The 19,667-nt window shown below is 29.0% G+C and overlaps 1 protein-coding gene across 4 annotated transcripts in view; it reads right to left on the bottom strand.

Annotated features, from left to right (window-relative positions):
• LOC105154531 (acyl-CoA synthetase short-chain family member 3, mitochondrial) overlaps positions 1 to 19,667 on the bottom strand; it is a 23,846-nt gene extending 4,179 nt beyond the window's left edge. The window contains exons 1-11 of one of the 4 annotated variants that reach the window (XM_011070117.2): positions 19,595 to 19,667; positions 16,211 to 16,447; positions 7,652 to 7,817; positions 5,483 to 5,772; positions 4,324 to 4,420; positions 3,319 to 3,527; positions 2,829 to 3,057; positions 2,166 to 2,276; positions 1,226 to 1,425; positions 930 to 1,075; positions 38 to 260 (exon numbers count right to left, since the gene is read on the bottom strand). In XM_011070117.2, the coding sequence (XP_011068419.1) occupies positions 38 to 260; positions 930 to 1,075; positions 1,226 to 1,425; positions 2,166 to 2,276; positions 2,829 to 3,057; positions 3,319 to 3,527; positions 4,324 to 4,420; positions 5,483 to 5,772; positions 7,652 to 7,817; positions 16,211 to 16,325 (1,786 nt within the window). In that variant the 5' untranslated portion in view covers positions 16,326 to 16,447; positions 19,595 to 19,667. Of the gene's footprint in view, positions 1 to 37; positions 261 to 929; positions 1,076 to 1,225; positions 1,426 to 2,165; positions 2,277 to 2,828; positions 3,058 to 3,318; positions 3,528 to 4,323; positions 4,421 to 5,482; positions 5,773 to 7,651; positions 7,818 to 10,501; positions 12,744 to 16,210; positions 16,448 to 18,625; positions 18,690 to 19,594 lie in introns of those variants that run through there. The other 3 variants (XM_011070118.2, XM_087407842.1, XM_087407843.1) reach the window with 3 other exon arrangements.

Raw genomic sequence — 19,667 nt, 5'->3', positions numbered from 1 at the left:
CCGGCTACTGATACTTTTATACTTCTTACGAACGTACCTTCTCGTCTAACGTAAAGGCACAGCGGTACTTCTCCTTTCATATGATCGGGTACACCGACAACTGCAGCATCCACCACGTCGGCATGAGCTAAAATAATATCTTCTATCGCAGACGTGGATATTCTGTGGCCGGCTACATTTATAATATCGTCGTCTCTCGCTGTGACGTAAACATAGCCGAACCCGTCGATGTATCCCGCGTCCATCGTGTCGTAATAACCCTACAAAAATACCGAAATCTCATCTCACGAGCGAAATAAATGACCCCCGAACTTGATTTTAATAAGATCATCTCGTGATCTTAATTAGATAATTTCCGAGCTTGATTTTAGCAATAAATCCTCCGGCAAGGAGAGTTGATCTCTTTTGGCAAAAATATTTTCAGTATCGAAAGCGTTCAAGATTTCAAATCGCGAAAGATTTTTGTAAGTTAAAGCGATCCCTAGATGATCAATATTATTGCACAATATTTGATTGCATAATATTAATCAAGACTATATTGAATATTTTTTCATCAATAATATTGTATAAAGTAATTGTGCAATATTGATTATTTAAAGGTAGCTTAAGTTTCCAAAAAGAATCGGATAAGATAAAAAAACAATAGACGAGCAAGCCTCAAGGTATCCAAGGAATACAAAATTGACACATCAAGAGAAAGTCAAATTGACTTTATTTTTTCATCATGAAAGTCAAAATAATGATTTTTTTATTATAAAATTTGACTATTAATTGACATTAAGAATCAAAATAAGGTCATTTTGATTTTTTGTTGATTTGTGTTTCTTGGATAAGTTTACGTATGTATGTATATGTATACGAAATATATATTTTCTCTTTGACATCGTAAACGTAATTTGCACACAATAATGTCGTACATGTTTACTTACCGGAAATGTCGAGAAGTATACTTGCTTGAACCTCTCAGATGCCTGATAAAGTGTCAACATGAATCCAGGTGGCAACGGTAACTTTATCACGATATGTCCCAGTTCGTGTTGTGACGCTTTACTCCCGTCTTTACGCAAAACATGTACTGTCGATGATGAATTTGTAAGTGATTTTGCATAGAGATGATCAAAAAGTTTATTACGAAGCGAAATGTTTAGACAGGGAAATAATCAAACATAGAGTCATAATAAAAAAGTTTTCGAAAGTATTTTTGAAAACAATCGAGAGGACTCACTTTCATATCCGGGTATAGGAAGTCCCGTACTGAATTTGGGCAAATTAGCGTAATGACCGTATCCTAAGCACAGCGCTGTGATGGGATGTCCGGTCTCCGATTGCCACCAATGATTCAAAATGGGTACTTTGAACGTTTTCTCTGCCCAAGCTTTCGTTTCGTAATCACAAAACTCGCCGGCCACGAATATTGTTTTTAAGCTAAAAGAAAAGTTGCTTGTATAAGGAATTTGTTTCCTATTAAACATCAATACTACACTAAAAGTGATATATTACATCTCAGTAAACACACTGTATTATATTACAGTTATCTTGTTGAGCTGACATTGCAATTAAAAAATACGTGTAACATTATGTTTACTGGGATTAATGTTATACTTTTACATTTACCAATATAATAATATAATAATATATAATAATAATACTTATATTATATATACAGTTACATTGTTGAGAGAAATTATAACATCGATGTTATGTTACTTTTAAGTGGTGTGTTTATGTTGATTGGTCTCATCATTTTAGTTAATTTTTATAGGAATCTGTTTAATTATAACGGGAAGAACAGTTTTGCTAAAATACGTTTAGTTAAAAAGAAATCTGAAAATAATTTTGTTAGAATAAAAATATAATTATGTATAGGATATTCACATTAATTGTTGAAAACTTTTTATGCTTGAGTATCCTTCATAATTATTTTGATAGTCTAACAAAGTTATTTTCAGATCTAATTGAATTTTTAGATATTTCAGCAAAATCGTTCATACAAAAAGAGGCATATTTCGATACAAATAATATATATTACACAAAATTATTCTGAAAAAGATGGAGATTACGATAATTTATTCTTTTTTTGATTATGTATTATATTACAGTTCGAAATAATTAAATATCATGATCAGAGAATTAGTAATCAATTAATGGATTGATTCGAAACTTACGATTTTAATGAATATTTTTTTCCCAAAAGCGATTCCGGATCCGCTCGTTTTATAACTCGTAGAGCAGTAGGCACGCAGAATATTGCATTTATGCTATGTTGTTCAATAAGTCTGAGAAAAAAGAAAAAAATTTCTTAAAGATGAAGTCATTACAGATAATGTGACATCATACGAAAAGTAAGATAATCTATAGAAGTAATAATAAATGAAATAAATCAGACACATATTAGTATCTCATTTGCGTACAAATTGCGAAGGAATCAGTCCAGAAATAGATATTTATAGTCGGATCTTACATTTAAGACCGTCTTAAGATGTCGTGAACCAAACAGAGCTACAAAACATTACATTAAGACGGTCTTAACAGAAGAACGGACCATGAATAACCATCCACATAGATTTCTTGAAGAATTAAAATTATTATAGAAAGAAAAATAGAGCAATTTAAAAAATTACGGTTAATATTTATTAACTTTCTCGGGCTGTTTCAAAACTGATTTTTCAGTTAGGATGAAAAATATTTGTAGACTTTTTAAGCTGCATATTTTTCAACAAAAACATTGATAAAAATTTGATTTTGAATAAAAGAAATTTTCTTTTCCTATTAGAAAACGCTTTTCTATATTTCTCAAGCAAAATGCTTTAATAAAAAGGTATTCAAACCTGAAATATTGACCAGCATCCGGTGTTCTGTCAGGTTTTCCTTCGTACATGACGCTCGTCGCGCCCTTAACGAGAGGGCCATAGCAAATGTAGGAATGCCCAACAACCCATCCCATATCGGAGGCTACCCACCAAATAGAATTTTTGTTTATTCCATAAACCGTTTGTATGGACCAGCAAAGTGACACCAAATGACCGCCAGTTGGCCTTAAAATCCCCTTTGGTTCTCCTATCAAATGATATCAAATAATTTTTGTGATTGCGCAACAGAGATATGATTTCGGTGTTTCATCAAAGGAAGCTAATTTATTATAACACTAAAGAAGCAAGAGATATTTTTGAGAACGAAAGGGAGTTATAAAAGAGAAAATTTTTTCGAAGTGTAGAAAATCAAAGGGAGAAAATTATATGAGAAAATCTTCTTGCTTCATTTCCAGAAGCGTCGTTGGGTTCTTTTATCTATAATATTAGTACTTTATGTACGTATTACCTGTAGTCCCTGATGTATACATTATATACAGTGGATCGTTAGCTTCGACCATTACGCACGGATGAGGTTTTGATCGCTTCATGATATCATCCCAGTCGAACTGTGACTCGAATAACGGGGCCTCCCACACATTTCTTCTCTGAAATACTATGCACTTCGGCTTCGATACAACGATCATATCCAGAGCGCTGTTTAGCATAGTTGTATACCTGCACACAGAAAAAAAAGATTTGTTAAAACAATTAAAAGATCATGATCACTGATTCAGCAAATCTACAGCCGTGATATGCAGACAGCCAGTTTTTTTAAAGTTTTGTTAAAGTAGCAAAGTTAGACAGCTGAATAAAATGAACGGTTGATTATATTTTTTGTAACAGCACAATAAATTTATTTAATAACGCAAAAATAACTCTAATAATAATTCTGTGTGAAAATCAATCCAATAAATAGAAAAATTTTTAACAAAACATATTATCTAAGATGATGCGTACTTTTGCTGCTGCAATGAAAACAACTTGTTACATTAGCAATTTTCATTATTCATTCAGTAATATTCAATTCAGTAAAAAATTTGCTGAATTAGCATACTGATAATTGCTTACAAACATAATTTCTTTGTTGAATCATCAAATCTTCTTAGTTATAAATGTTGGACTCGGTCAGAAAGCTATAACTTTGTTGAATCACTCAATCTTATATTTTTGTGTGTATTTTGAATTAAAGACAGAATGTAAAAAGACAACGTAGATGCAAGAGTTTATATGAATAGGAACGTCTGAAAGATATTTGGCAGATTGCAGGGGTGGGAAATAAATTAATTGAAAAAGTTGTGTTACTTAAAATATATAAATTAAATATATAAATTAATACTAACATTATTAAATTAATATTAATATCAATATATATTTAACATTTTTTTGGAGAGTTTTCTACGAATTTCTTGTAAAGAGATAAAAATCACAATTTTGATAAATCTCTCATAATATTTTAAATAAAAAGACTTACTTAATTACTTTGGACGGTTCGAGGCCGCAACTCGCAGCGATAATGACTTTCGGCTTGGCATGATCTATTCTAGAAGCCAATTCGTTTGCTGCAAAACCTGAAATTAAACGCATATTTATAAATATAGTCGCATTTGTAATTGAATTAGTAAATATTTATCATACTAGAAATATTTTTGCTATGCGACTGAAGTTTCTATATCACTGTAAAAGTAACTTGACAGTTTAAAAGACATCTGAAGGATAGGTTTATCTACTTTTTAAACAAAAAGCGTTTTAAATAATGAAATAGATAAAAAAATATGTGTATGTAAGAAACATAACATAAATATGCGAATTTTAATCATAGTCAATTTTGTACTAGGTGTACATTTTACACGCAGATAATTTTTTTTTAAAGTTTATCCTAAAAATATGAGTCGTGGGACATTATATTTCGAGAAATTTTTTAATGTAAATCTCTCTCACTTATTAATAAAACTACGGTAAAGTATAAAATATAAGTTTGATTAATTTTACTAAAGTGCATGGTAAAAACTAAAAAAAATCTTTAAAATATTTTATTGTACCACAACTACTATATATATATTTTCAGGATAAATTTTTAAAAGATAATTCTTTCCGTGTATCGATTCTATTTTTAGGTGATCCACATGAAAGATATCTTGGTACGCGATATATTTTAGCAATCAGGGTTGCAATAAAACTAAAAATCAGGGAAATGTCAGGGAAATTGAAGATGGTCAAGGAAATCAGGAAAAAGACCAAGAAAAATTTAGCAAAATTTTCTGAAAAATTAACATTCTTGACTTTAAAGAAGTTTAATGTGCGAGAAGTTTAATATTATACCTAAACAATTTTGGAATACTACCAGCTCAATAATTAAATGTAAGCAGTGTTAACAACATTAATAATTGAATTAATAGTAATTTATATTATGTTAAATTGCTATCTTAACAAAATATTCGACGGTTTTCAGGACGAAATACAAAAAAATTCAAAAATGTTGTTGAAATTATCAAGGAAAATCATGAAATTTTATTTGGAAATCAGAAAAATTATAGAATTTTAGGCTAAGGAATTTGTAAAGAATTTGTATGCAATTCTAGCAGCGAACTTAATTTACATAACGGTCACGATTACCAGCATCTTGTTATTACCTCCAAAGACCACCGAGTGAATTGCCCCTAGTCTGGCAGTAGCGAGAATTGCGATTATAGTCTCGGGGATTAGCGGCATGTATATAATCACCCTGTCCCCTTTGCGTATGCCTAGATCCGCCAACGCGCCCGCTAGCACGGACGTCTTTTCCAAGAGCTCGTTGTACGACACTTTGCGTATTGACGACGTTTGGGGGCTGTCGTGAATAAGGGCTGTTTTCTCCCCGTATCCGGCATGCACGTGGCGATCTACCGTGTTGTAACAAGCGTTCAGTTCACCCCCGACAAACCTAGGAAGGAAAAAAAATCAGCTTTCTACATCTTTTTTGCAGTCATAAAGTATTCAATTGGAAAGATTTTATTCTATTAATTGTTCTTCAAGTGAAGCTCTATATAAATCTCATATATAATGTCGTATATTTAAACACAAAGTTGGGAAGTAACGCTTTATTTAATTGTAACGTTATTGTTATTTTTTGCAAAGTAACGATTATTTTCTTTTATCTGTATCAGTAACATCATTATATTTTTACAGTAACATTATTGAATTTAACTTACTGTTATTTATATTAGGTGTTGGAATTAATTCGTAGCGTTTTACAAGTGATGGGAAGTACTTTCATTAATGTATTTTTTAATGCTCATGTGAAATAAATAACATTCTTTCATTAAAAAACGCTACGAATTAATTCCAACACCTAATATATATATATATATATATATATATTTTAGTTTTCTATTATTTTTATTCAATAAATCACGTTATTTTTTACTGAAGAAATATTTTATTCAAATAGTAATTTAAATATTGAAATATATTTTGTATTTTATATTTTAGGATTTCGACAATCTTCCATGATGAAAATAAAATTTTTATGATTGTTTTTTTGCAAATTACATAATGTTAAATAATAGATATACATATAGAATAGATATAAATATATTGATTGAAGATTAGATTATTTTATATATTTATAGTTTCCTAAATATGTTTTATTTATATTTCTCTTTTTCTTACTTTTCTCAAAATATGATTTTAAAAATGATTGTATGAAATTAGGGCGCAACGTATTTGACCTAACTGTTTGTAAGGCAGACCATAAGCTAAATCTAATCTTTATATATAATGTTGCTTTATTTTTTATATTCACGGGAAAATCCTTAAAAAAATTATTGCGTTACATCTTGCGAACAATAATAAAGTGTGAAATATACAAATAAAATCAACAAAAAACATTTTACTTGTACATTCACTTGTAGGTATTTTGTATAAATGATTCCTGTGAAAGAAAAAGAATAGGAATATGACATTTCTCTGCCACTGTGTTTTGAGGTTCATATTGTCAAACGCTTATTTTTGCTTTTCTTACGAAAAAAGTTAATTATTGCAAAAATAAATATAAAAACTGCTACATTATTTGATAGAAAACACTTTCTAATTTGTAAACATTTGGAAATATCTCATATTTTTTTTAATCTTTAGACCACCGGCATTAAAGATTATCCAAATCTCATTGAAAAGTAACAAAAACATGTGTTTGTATTAAGGATATATCTCATACATTGTTTCCATCACGGCTTGAGCCGATATATCGATTTTCCAGCGGGGAAGGTTATGGAAAAAATTAAAATTTGTTTAATTTGTAAATAATGCATATAATAATGGGTTTGTTTTGAGGTCACTAAATACTGTGAGGTCAGAAAATAATAATGTTGAATGCTGAAGCCATTATTGCATATAAAACAGTAGCAAAATAAATCTTAGATAGAACTCTCCTTCGGCTTTATCCAGAGCTAACGACGTAGACGTAGAGAGTTTGAGTAGCTTCTTTTTCTTTTTTATTTTTGTTTTCTGAATTTTTGATTTTTTTTATTAAAAAAATTTTTTATTTTTTTTTATTTTTTTTTTATTTTTTAGTTTTACTGATTTTTGTATATATCATAGTTTTTAATTATGAAATTTTAATCATGAAATTAAAATGAGCCGATATATCAGTTTTCCAATGGTCTAAAGGTTAACATTCTCGAATGTTTTAAATCTAATTAACAATTTTCAATTTTGGTTAGCAAAAAATTAGAAAAACTCGCAAAGCTTAGGCCGATTACCTTAGGAAAGAATTATGATTAGAGTTATATGATATAATTCTTTTAATGATTTTTTTGAGATACCATTTCGTAAATGGCTCGTTGGAATTATCCAAGACCTTGTGCCATGGTTTGCTCCAATCGAGACACCCGGCAATCTCGCCCCAAAATTCTTCTGGGGACTCCAGTGATTTCCTGTATGCTTCTTCGTACGTAGGGCAATCGTTGCAATGTGGGCTCATAATATAATCTGCAAGGAAATGTTAATGAAGACGATAATAACCTTTTCACCACGCATAAAGCACGGCCTTTAACCTTTGACAAAACTCGGTATTGCGGAAATTACCGTTTATTACGTTACGAAGAAATGTAATAGTCTAGTAAACTATGTCGAAGACAGTAACTTAACAAACTTTACAAGAAACAATAGCTGCATTCAGCAGAGAAAGCTGCTTTGCAACTGTTGTAAAATTCTTCATCTATTGGTTCTTGCTTTCGGACCCTTATAGATCTAAACGTATAAACCAATCATGTTAAAGAATTTTACAAAGCTGCTTTTTCTGCTGAACGCAGCCAATGTTTCCAGTTTGTATCAACCCTACAGTAATACCGCGAATTTGTATCAGATTTGTATTATCAACGAATTATCAGAATGTTCAGTCATATCACTTCATTTAATTATCGTAACATGACATGTGAGATATTACGATGTATTTGAAAACGCTTTCCTTGACGTAATAATATCGATTCTCCGATATTTTTTTACCCAGCATGAATAATTCATTCCAATGCGCCGCTCATACATCACGCCTTGCACGAGAAGTTCGTAGCAATTTTCTATCCCGACCGCTTTTCTTTAACGCGGTCTCGCCCACATATTTGTTTCCGTGTATCGTGAATTATGGAGGTACGTCGCGCAACACGTTGGCTTAATACACCCCGATGTCGCGAATAAACGAGACAATCGCAAGAAGAGAACCACCGTGGACTATCTTTCCGTCTTCTATCTCGTCTCACTCCGGTTCTTCCTGTAAGCACGCATCGTCGCGTATCTGGGACCATCACTGCGATATTTGTCCCTTATGGAGAAATGTAACACGACTGGGAACGATGACTGGAAATGAAAATCTCCGGGACGTTAATTCGAATTCCTTATAACGCGTAAATCACGTTTTTTCTTTTATTCATTTATTTTCTTCCTTAAATGAGGATTCGAAAAATCTTTCTCCTCGGGAAATGTAATAGAAAGATCTATCGCGTGGATAATAATAAAAATTAAAATCTCGTTAGTATTTAAAAAAAAAAACTCTTTTTTGCGAAATGAAATAAATATAAAAATTGCTCATTTGCTACAGTAACGTCACAACTTAAAAACAAAGTTTTTTAGAAAATGGATTTTCAATTTATTAGGGGAAATTTTAGAAAATTTTAATATTTTAGATTATTATTAGGTGTTGGAATTAATTCGTAGCGTTTTTAATGAAAGAATGTTATTTATTTCACATGAGCATTAAAAAATACATTAATGAAAGTACTTCCCATCACTTGTAAAACGCTACGAATTAATTCCAACACCTAATAAAATTTTGTAATATTTATAATTTTGCAATAATGATTTTTATACAATAATGATTGTAAAAGACTAAAATGTTCTTTTAAGATATATGTTTTTATTTATGTTTCATTTCTTTTTGTACAAGCAACTTCAAAATAATAATTTTTTAATTATGTCGTAACAGATAAGCGATATTTTATCCGATATTTGATGTATTGATGTGTTTTTGAATATACATTAATAAGACATTTACTCAAAAAGCTGTTTTTTTAATAGTTATTTAAAAGAGATTATACAAGAATATTATTAACTTATAGACCGTCCTGAAATTCGCAAATTAAAATATTACAACAAAAATTCCTGAAAAATTAAGTTTTAAAAATATTTGTCATTTTTCATTCCAAGTAATAATTTTTGAGATATAAAGATACAAAATTCGCATTTAATGTAATCCATGTGCGATTTATGGACAGCCGGCTGTCTAATTATAATCTATAATTAATTCATTTTTAAGGAACATAATGTTCCTAGTTCGCATTAGCTTCGTATTAATATATATTAAATTGACATTATCCTTAGATTACTTGAATATTTAGTTATATGTTATCAGTGTTATCTCACTTTGTTTAGTTATCATGAGATAATGATATGAGCGCGATAATGATATTACAATACATTTTAATTTTAAAATATGTTCTCTTTGATAATTTTATATATCAAAAACTACTATAAATACTTTTATAAATGCTTTTCAAGAGCTTTCTGGCTACAATTTTAATTCACAAACTTTGATATATTCCGCATCTTCATGGTGATACAGGAAAAATTACTCTATGATAACAGATTCAGTTTAAATAAATGAGCTTAAAATATTCATAAAAGCGTAATAGCTTTCTTTCTTCAATTAGTTTGCAACTTATATTTTATGCATTTTTGAGGCGTACAAAGTGAATCAAAAGAAGCTACTCCTTTTATGCTATTTATTGTCTAATCGCATAAAATGCATAAAATCATATAATAATACAAAAAATCTCTGCTTTTAAATACGGTTCTGAATATATCATTAAAATGAAATGTATTAAATTTTAATAAATATTTATTTAAATAATACTAACTAGATATTTACTAAAAGTAAACATATATTTATTTGACACAAGAATCATTAATTTAATTAATCATTTTTTTATTGAGTAAATATTTATTTACTGTCATTTATTTACAGTAAATGTTTAGCTAGTATTATTAAAATAATATGTATTAAGATTTAGCAAATTTTTTGGTCAGTGTATAATGAAATAAAAATAAGAATGACAATATTTTTTTAGCACAGTCGTTTTTTATAGTCTTCGAGATATAAACTGTTTGAATGAATATAATACCTGTTTTTAATTGTTCTCCTTGTACTGAAAAGCATTCACTTCCAACACTTTAGATTTAGTTTACTCCCTCGAGAAATTTCTTCTTGGTTGCGTTCCAAAACTTTACTTTATGAGTAAGAGAGTTAAGTTATGAATCAGGAGTCGATATGTATATGTACCGTTTTAAGTAATGTCTTAAGATATCATAAATCAATCATAGAGACTTAACATTTTAACATATTACTTAAGACGGTTTTAAAATAAAAACTAACGACATATATATATATGTGTAGTTGATAAGAATTGATTATGAATACTCACGATCCATGAATTAACTTTGTTATTCAGAGTAAAGGTTTAGCAAGTAGCCTTGGAATTACATTCTGCTTTTTTCTCTTTTTTTATTATATGTGACATTTTAATATTGTATACCGTTAGATACATTATAAATTATTTTGCGGAAATATGATATTTGCATATAATATTGATCTAATAAAGCACGAAGAACGTAGACAAAAATTATTCATATATTGAGAGAGACAGAAAAAAGGGGAAAAATTATTTTTAAATATTACTTGCAAAGTTCTGGAGAAGAAGTCACGGCTTGAATCTACTAGCGATGAATATTTCAGCTTTACATCTTCCTATACAAACACATCTCGCGTGAAAGTTCTCCAGGGGTTTGAAACCGAGGAGTTCTCGAGATGTATCAGATTGTGTGGTATCTTATTTCAGAGAAATGGGGAATTATGTAACTTGCTAGCAATTTTATTTAGAGAAAACTCGAAGAAGAGCGAGTTCTAATTTCTAACAACAGCGAATTAAATGATTGTGAACGAATCTTCGAGAAATTTTGAACTAAAAGTTCTTTTGCCAATTTTGGTACAGACCATATTTATTTATCATTTATTTATTGATTTATTGATTTATTTATTTGTTAATATGAAAAATTAAAATAAAATTTCAATCAGGATAATGCATAGCAAGCGCGAGGAATCCCATGGCATATTACATTCTTATACTCCGGTTGCGTGTTGATCTGATTGATCAACTTTAATTGTAATAACTCGGTAAATAATAGTCTGAGCCAAAATTAGCAAAGAAACTTAGTTCAAAATTTCATCCTCGTTTACTCCTTGAAATATTAATTAATTGTTATGGGACACCTTGTACATCAGTCAATCTTTTTCGATTTATAAAGAAATAAATCTATAAAAATGTCCTGCGAAAATAAGAAGGACATATCGATAATTTTATTCTACTCTTGTGCCTGCGTGTTTGTAATTCCTATTTGATCTGCGTAATTTGTAATGGAGTAAAGAAGAACAGGTAAAGAGAATGATGTAATACAGCAACAGGAAAACAGCAGATGCGCCCGATAATTTAATTCAAGTACTAGATAGAGGATCTCCATTGCCAATGAAATCGGCGCTAATCGAGCGAATAATTATTATTGAATAAAATCTGGATGTGTAGTAAAAATTGCTCTATTTTTCAAAGCTAACAGCAGGTTCAGTACTGCAAAAATTGATAAATGTTTTTACTGAACCATTTAATTATTGTATAAGAGAGAAAACGTCAAAATTGGCGAATTATAAAATTAATAATTACTGAAAGTCTCACAAATTTTTCAAACTTTGAAAACAAGAAATTAAAAGGATTTTTATTTTAGAAATAAATTATGAAAAGTTAAAAACAATACAGGTTGTGTACAAATTATAATTTAATATTTGTAATAAAAATTAATCTTGCTAACAGGGATTCGGACCGAAACCGATAACCGAACCGAAATGTTATGCAGGCTGTTGCCACTGCCACAGCAACTACTTAGGAGAGTCTTAAAGAGAAAAAGGATTTTGAGTAATAATATTACAGGATATCCATCTGAGTGTTACTTTCTTATTTCCTTGCTTGATTATGATAATTTACGTAACAATAATATATTATTTTATAGAAAATTATCAAAAAATTGTAAACGAGTATTAGCGACGCTGTAAATCGCTGACGTAGTCGACATAGATGACGTCGCAGAAGATAATAAAAGTGAAACAGCAGCAAAGAAAGAAAAAAATGATTTGTTTACTTTACACTAATTTAGAGTTAGTGTGCTTATGCCCGTTTCTATCATTATCATTCTATAATCATATACCGTAATCGAAAAAAACTTAAATCCAAATGGTTATAGTCACCGTTATCGGTAAAAGAACTGAAATCGCTTAGATTTCGGACTTTTTCGATTCGGAAAAGACCGAAAAAGATCGAAATCGTTATCGGTAAAAGGATTGGAACCGGAACCGAATCTGAAAATTGGATACAGCCTCTGATCGTGACCGTAACCGGACTGAAATTTCATTTTGGTCCGAGTCCTTGCTTGCTAATAATATAAATTATTTTAATTAATTGCTAAATTTGTGTAAAAATTACCGACAGACATCTATACGATCGCAGATCATTATTGTATCCTCGAGATTTTATATCGAAGAAAATTTTTACATTTTTCTTAACATGGTTCTTTAGTAAAGTACCGAAAATTTTTTTGTGGTGTCTCATCAGGGCCCACCTAAAATTGCAACTATCTGTATAATTTGGATAAAATATTACAACTACGTGTATGTGGAACATCCCTAGTGAAAATTCTGCCACTAAGTTATACGTGAAAAGTTACATTTTCAACATTTTTTTTCTTGTTATATATATATATATATATATATATATATATATATATATATTACACAAATATATTATATAATACAACGTAATGTTTGTCATATTCGCAAATTTGCTTTAATGTTTACTATGTGACCTCTTACTTCGAGAATAGTTCATATTTGAGTAACACATTGTCGTACACGGACGTGTGTCTAAAAATGTGTGATTTATATTTGATTTTAATAATCAACGCAATATTATACAATGTGACAATTGCAGGCAAAATTAATTTAAATGAAGTTTTGGTCAAATGAAAATTATTTATATTTTAGAGAGACGGCAAACACAAGGATTCGCAAAACTACAACAATTGAGATATTCTCCAAAAATATCATGTTTTTTAAATGGAAAGATTGAAAAAATCGATAAACAGAGTATGCATCGTTGTAAGTAGTATTGAAAAATATGCAGTATAGTTATCAGAAATATGCATTCGTTTGTATTCTCATAATTATCGTTTTTTTTTATTCTCATAATTATCGTATTATTCTCGTAATTATATAATTGTAACCTGATATGTTACATAAAATTTGCATACGACACACAGGAAAAAAAATATATATTATATCTGGAACTCGAATGTGTCAATTAATATGAATTATATAAAATATTCTTATGGAGAAAAAAGAAGAAAAAAACATGTTATTTTATCTACGCCTTAGACTAATATCGGTCGCTAATTGAATTTATCTAAACAATGAACAAGAATAGCTTCAAGAATAAATTAAGATAAAATGAAAGAAATATATGCCAATAAGTGTGAACGTCGATGCGTGATAATAATATATTTAATTTATTAAGTTATAGACTAAGTAACCGCATACATTTTTCGATATACATCTTTACCGTTTATTACGCTTTTCTTTATTTCCGTCTTCTACTATTTTATTTTATATCATAATATATATTATACGTTATATTTTATGTTATTTTACATGCGGTATTACTATAAATCTGTCTTCCGACTGTATCTTTGACTAAGTTCTACATAACATTAACTTTATTTTTACTTACTTTGGACTCTTTTTACACAATTTTATTTTTCAACATAACTTTTAATTTGATATATAGACGTATATTTGTTTAATCTGTTATTTAATTGTTTCGCATTTCGATACACTTTACTAGTATTATTGTGGTTTTATCTTACTAATGTTTTTACCATTTAAATAATTTTATATACAATATGCACTGTGAAGAGAATAAAATTGTGAACGTATTTTATGCGTATAATAGACTAAATATTATAATATTTATATTATAATATTATAATATTAATATAAATATTATAATATTGTATTATAATGCACACCGATATCTGCATTGATTCTTATTATATTGTCTTATCTTCCCTTTGATTTATTTAAATTTATCTATTAATAAATCAATTAAATTAATTTTTTATTTTGATTTCGTCGAAAATAATTTTATATTAAAATGAAATGCAGATCTTGTATCCTTATGTAATTCTGAAAAAATTCTTAGGACTTTATGAAGAAAAATAATTTTTATCTCTTGCTGTTTTTCTATAAAATTGATTGTATTTAAATAAAAAATTATTAAAAACCAATATCCGCTCTATACCTGCCTAAACTAAACTAAGTCGAAAAGTCCTCTACCATTTTGCAATTTTCGTAATAGTTAACAAAATATTTTTTACTAAAATTAATAAATAATAATAAGGCTCTATACGTATAAAACAATGTAGTACACAAGAAGGGCAAAGAGCCAGTAATATATAAAAGAACTTTAATTTAAATTAGCATTAAAAATTCATATAAACAATTACAATTAACAATAAACGTTTCGACTCTAATCGAGTCATTTTCAATGTAGTTTTAATAAATAAACATCGTTCTAAATCACAAATATGTATATGGTATTAAAATACTATTATAATTTTTAATATCTGGAAGATTTACTATTGTTAATATGTTTAATTGTAAATTGGCTTTTACCATTCCTAACACATTAAGAAATTTCAGAGGAAAGGATGAGTTGGAACACTTTCATAATCAAAATGTAGTTTACAGAATATCTTGTGAGGATTGTGATGTTAGTTACATTGGCCAGACAAAAAGACTAAATTGCATGAACATGTTTCAGATATCAATATAAGTTCAAAATCTCCATTAGTGATTTCCAACCACCGTGATTGAAGAGAATCATAACTTTAAATAGGATAAAGTGGACATATTAGATATAGAGCCCTCATACAATAAAAGATTGATATCTGAAATTCATATTAAAAAACAGAAACATGAAATAAACAGACAAAATGACACAGAGTCTTTGCCTGAATTGTATTCTAACATTATACATTCTCTTTCTCCTTCCTAACATCTTCTTTCCTTTTCCCCTTTGTTTTGTCGTTTTCCGATAAATGTTTTTTTTCTTGACATTTTGTTATCTGACATCGTGAAAATTAGATGTCCGTTACCTTTGCAAATTTGCTTAAAATAATTTATAGAATAAAAACCTAATATATTGTACCACGAAATGGACTACAATCTACCCGCGTTTTTTTCTCTTTTTATTAATGGATTCTTAACACATTTACTGATATCACTGATAAGATACATTATTATATTATTAATTTTTATGTAGTTAATATTAATTCTTTTTGTTCATGGTTACTTTTCCAGAATTTTCTTATGACTACTTTGATTCTTGATAAAAATGACTCGCAGTGTACTATATGAAATGAAAAATGTATAATGTAATATGATATTAAAAATAATAGTATTGTATTATAATAGTATTGTAATACCATGTACATATTTTTGATTTAGAACGATGTTCATATATTAAAACTACATTGAAAATGACTCGATTAGAATAAAAACATTTATTATTAATTGTAATTGTTTATACGAATTTTTAATGATAATATGAATTTTAAATTTCTAATTTAAATTAAAATTCTTTTATACATACTGACTCTTTGCCCTTCTTGTGTACTACATTTTACTAAATATCGCTAAATATTGATTTTCAATAATTTTATACATAGAAACATACCGTTGTCATCTCCTTTTCGTGATATTCTCGAACGTACAGTACATGGCTCCACGCATGTTTTCTTTGAACTTTCAGGCTCAGCGTCCAAAAAATCAGGATTCATCCGATGCAACATTTTACGTGTTGATCCGACTGTTGATCCGAGGAATGTTCAAATACGATTTATATATAGTAGTCTGTAATAGTAGTAACGTCTCTGTATCCACGGAGTGGGGTCCATCCACAGTATGACAATAACTACATACATTTTAAATATCTTTTATATATAATCTTATAATATATAATCTTTTATATATGCATATGAAAGAAATAAGAAGATATTGATTCATATTATAAATGTTAATGTTCTGGCTTTTGGCTAAAGTGCGAATAACGGAAAAATGTGCTACATAGATACTTAAAAATGATATAAGCAATTTATGTTACGAAGTTTAAATTCATGAAATCATCTGACAATTTGGAATATTAAAATAGGGTAACTGTCCCTATATTAATACATCTTTTAACCAATTTGCTTATTATTGAATGAATTATTAAATATAGTAGCTTTAATTTTATCTGCTTGCAATATCGATTTTCAACTACTTCTTTTTTTTATAATATTTCTTTAATCTAAAAAATGTTAATACTTTTAACAAAAATAGAAAACATGTTTTTGTCTCTAATAGTGAATCCTCTAAGCGACGATGGCCACGTGTGTGAAGTTGGCATCTCATCTTTTGGCACCATAAGTTTTGATAAGAGTTCCATTGGCACCCGCAATAGTTCTATAGTTCCTGACAGGTTTTATAAATAGTTCCGTTGATTTAGCTAAAAAAAATAACTTGAAAATTTGAGGTGCTAACTTCCCGTGGCACGGCAAGATTCGAAAAAATCAATTGAAAACTATGAAATTTTATAGTTCTCGAAGAGTTCTACAGTTCCTGATAGGTTTTAACAATAGTTCCGATCTCTAAGTTATTTTAAATAATAATTAAACACGCGCGCTGGCACCGCATCACAAGAGTAAAGTACTCTTTAACAGCCAGTTCCAGCAGACTTGTTGGCATTTTCCTATAGTTCTACAATAGTTCCGACGATTTTTATAGATTTCGTTCAGAGTTCTGCCCTTTAAGTACTTTTTAATAACAATAATACCCGCGCGCTGGCACCGCACCACAAGAGTAAAGTATTCTTTAACAGCCAGTTCCAGCAGACTTGTTGGCATTTTCTTATAGTTCTACAATAGTTCCGACGATTTTTATAGATTTCGTTCAGAATTCTGCCCTTTAAGTACTTTTTAATAACAATTAAACCCGCGCGCTGGCACCGCACCACAAGAGTAAAGTACTCTTTAACAGTCAGTTCCAGCAGACTTGTTGGCATTTTCCTATAGTTGTACAATAATTCCGACGATTTTTATAGATTTCTTTTATACTTCATTTATAGATTTATAGATTTTTTAGACTTCATTTTTGAAGACATTAAATGTTTAGTAAATAAACAAAATATTTATTTGTTATAAAAAATAATTGGTGAATCTTAATGAAAACCTTTGCATAAGTCATTTTTAGTACTTCAAATATGTATATAAAAAATTTAGATTTTTGTTATTTTCAAAATTTCTGTTCATAACAATAAAACTAATAACAAATAATAATAATATATAAAAATAATATATAAAAATGTGTTGTTCAATAAAGACAATGTTATCAATATAACTGACATATGTAATTTGTTTAAAGCGTAAATATTAATATATGTGTTTTATGCTCTTACAACCTTCTTAAGAGATACTTTATTCTTGTGGTGCGGTGCCAGCACGCGAGTTTAATTGTTATTAAAAAGTACTTAAAGGGCAGAACTCTGAACGAAATCTATAAAAATCGTCGGAACTATTGTAGAACTATAGGAAAATGCCAACAAACCTGCTGGAACTGGCTGTTAAAGAGTACTTTACTCTTGTGGTGCGGTGTCAGCGCGCGAGTTTAATTGTTATTAAAAAGTACTTAAAAGGGCAGAACTCTGAGCGAAATCTATAAAAATCGTCGGAACTATTGTAGAACTATAGGAAAATGCCAACAAGTCGGCTGGAACTGGCTGTTAAAGAGTACTTTACTCTTGTAGTGCAGTGCCAGCGCGCGTGTTTAATTATTATTTAAAATAACTTAGAGACCGGAACTATTGTTAAAACCTATCAGGAATTGTAGAACTCTTCGAGAACTATAAAATTTCATAGTTTTCAATTGATTTTTTCGAATCTTGCGGTGCTACGGGAAGTTAGCACCGCAAATTTTCAAGTGTTATTTTTTTTAGCTAAATCAACGGAACTATTTATAAAACCTATCAGGAACTATAGAACTATTGCGGGTGCCAATGGAACTCTTACCAAAATTTGCGGTGCCAAAAGATGAGGTGTCAACTTCACACACGTACGATGGCCTTATTAATGTGCCCTCCAATTTGTGTCTATCTGTATTTGACTCATTTTATATAGTTACTGAAACAGGTAATAAATTTAAGCTAATTGTTTATGTTAATATTACATAAATCATTATTTTAATTATATTTATTTCAAAGTACACATAACAACATTTTCAGCTTCAATACAGGACACATAGGGACAAGCTTAAAATCTTGCTAAAATATATATTACTGGATTCGTATAAATTTCTCATATCTTTCGAAAAATATTTAAAATATTTTAATACTCAAAAAATAAAATATTATCTTCGGTATCGTATGCATTAATAATTTAATTTAACAAACAAATTTTTTTTTCTTATATATTCGTGAGTTTTCTTTATGACTTATCGAAATACAAAAGCACATTAACAGGCACAGTAATTGGGACAATTATCCTAATTATAACTTCAATCAAATTAACTTTTGTCATAATCATTGTCATCGTTGATTTATCAAATGAATATAACATTAAGACACAAATTAAATTAATAAAACATGTAAAATTTATATTATTATAATGTTCAAATTAAAAAAAAAATTTCATTATTTTTATTACTGAAAATAGAATTATTTAAAAAAATGCATTGTGTTATGACTTATGTTGCACTATTAGATTTCTACACTGTATAGTATTTTTTTCTGTCTCACACAGATTTTTCCCCGCTTTAGAATTTCTTTGCGATGTTACTGTTGCATAAATATAAAATACATACATGGAGAGAATTTTCTTTTAAAATTACCCTGAAAATATGGTAGTTGTTGTATGGTATTGTTGTACAATACAATATTTTAAAGATTTTTACCATGCACTTCAGTAAAATTGATCAAACTTATTAACTTATTAACACGCTCATGCGCGCGTGCGCGATGTGTGTGCGTGTATATGTCCATGGGTGTATGTATGTATAATACTATGACACAAATATGCATAATACATACTTTATAGATGCACTTGTGGAAAGGAGATGTGTAAAGACATGTGCTTCGTAGAAAACTAAAACCTTACCTTCAG

This window comes from Acromyrmex echinatior, chromosome 7 (genome assembly GCF_024713525.1).
Source record: "Acromyrmex echinatior isolate Ae372 chromosome 7, ASM2471352v2, whole genome shotgun sequence".
NCBI classification, from domain to species: Eukaryota; Metazoa; Arthropoda; class Insecta; order Hymenoptera; family Formicidae; genus Acromyrmex; species Acromyrmex echinatior.
This window is presented reverse-complemented; position numbering and strand designations above follow the sequence as displayed.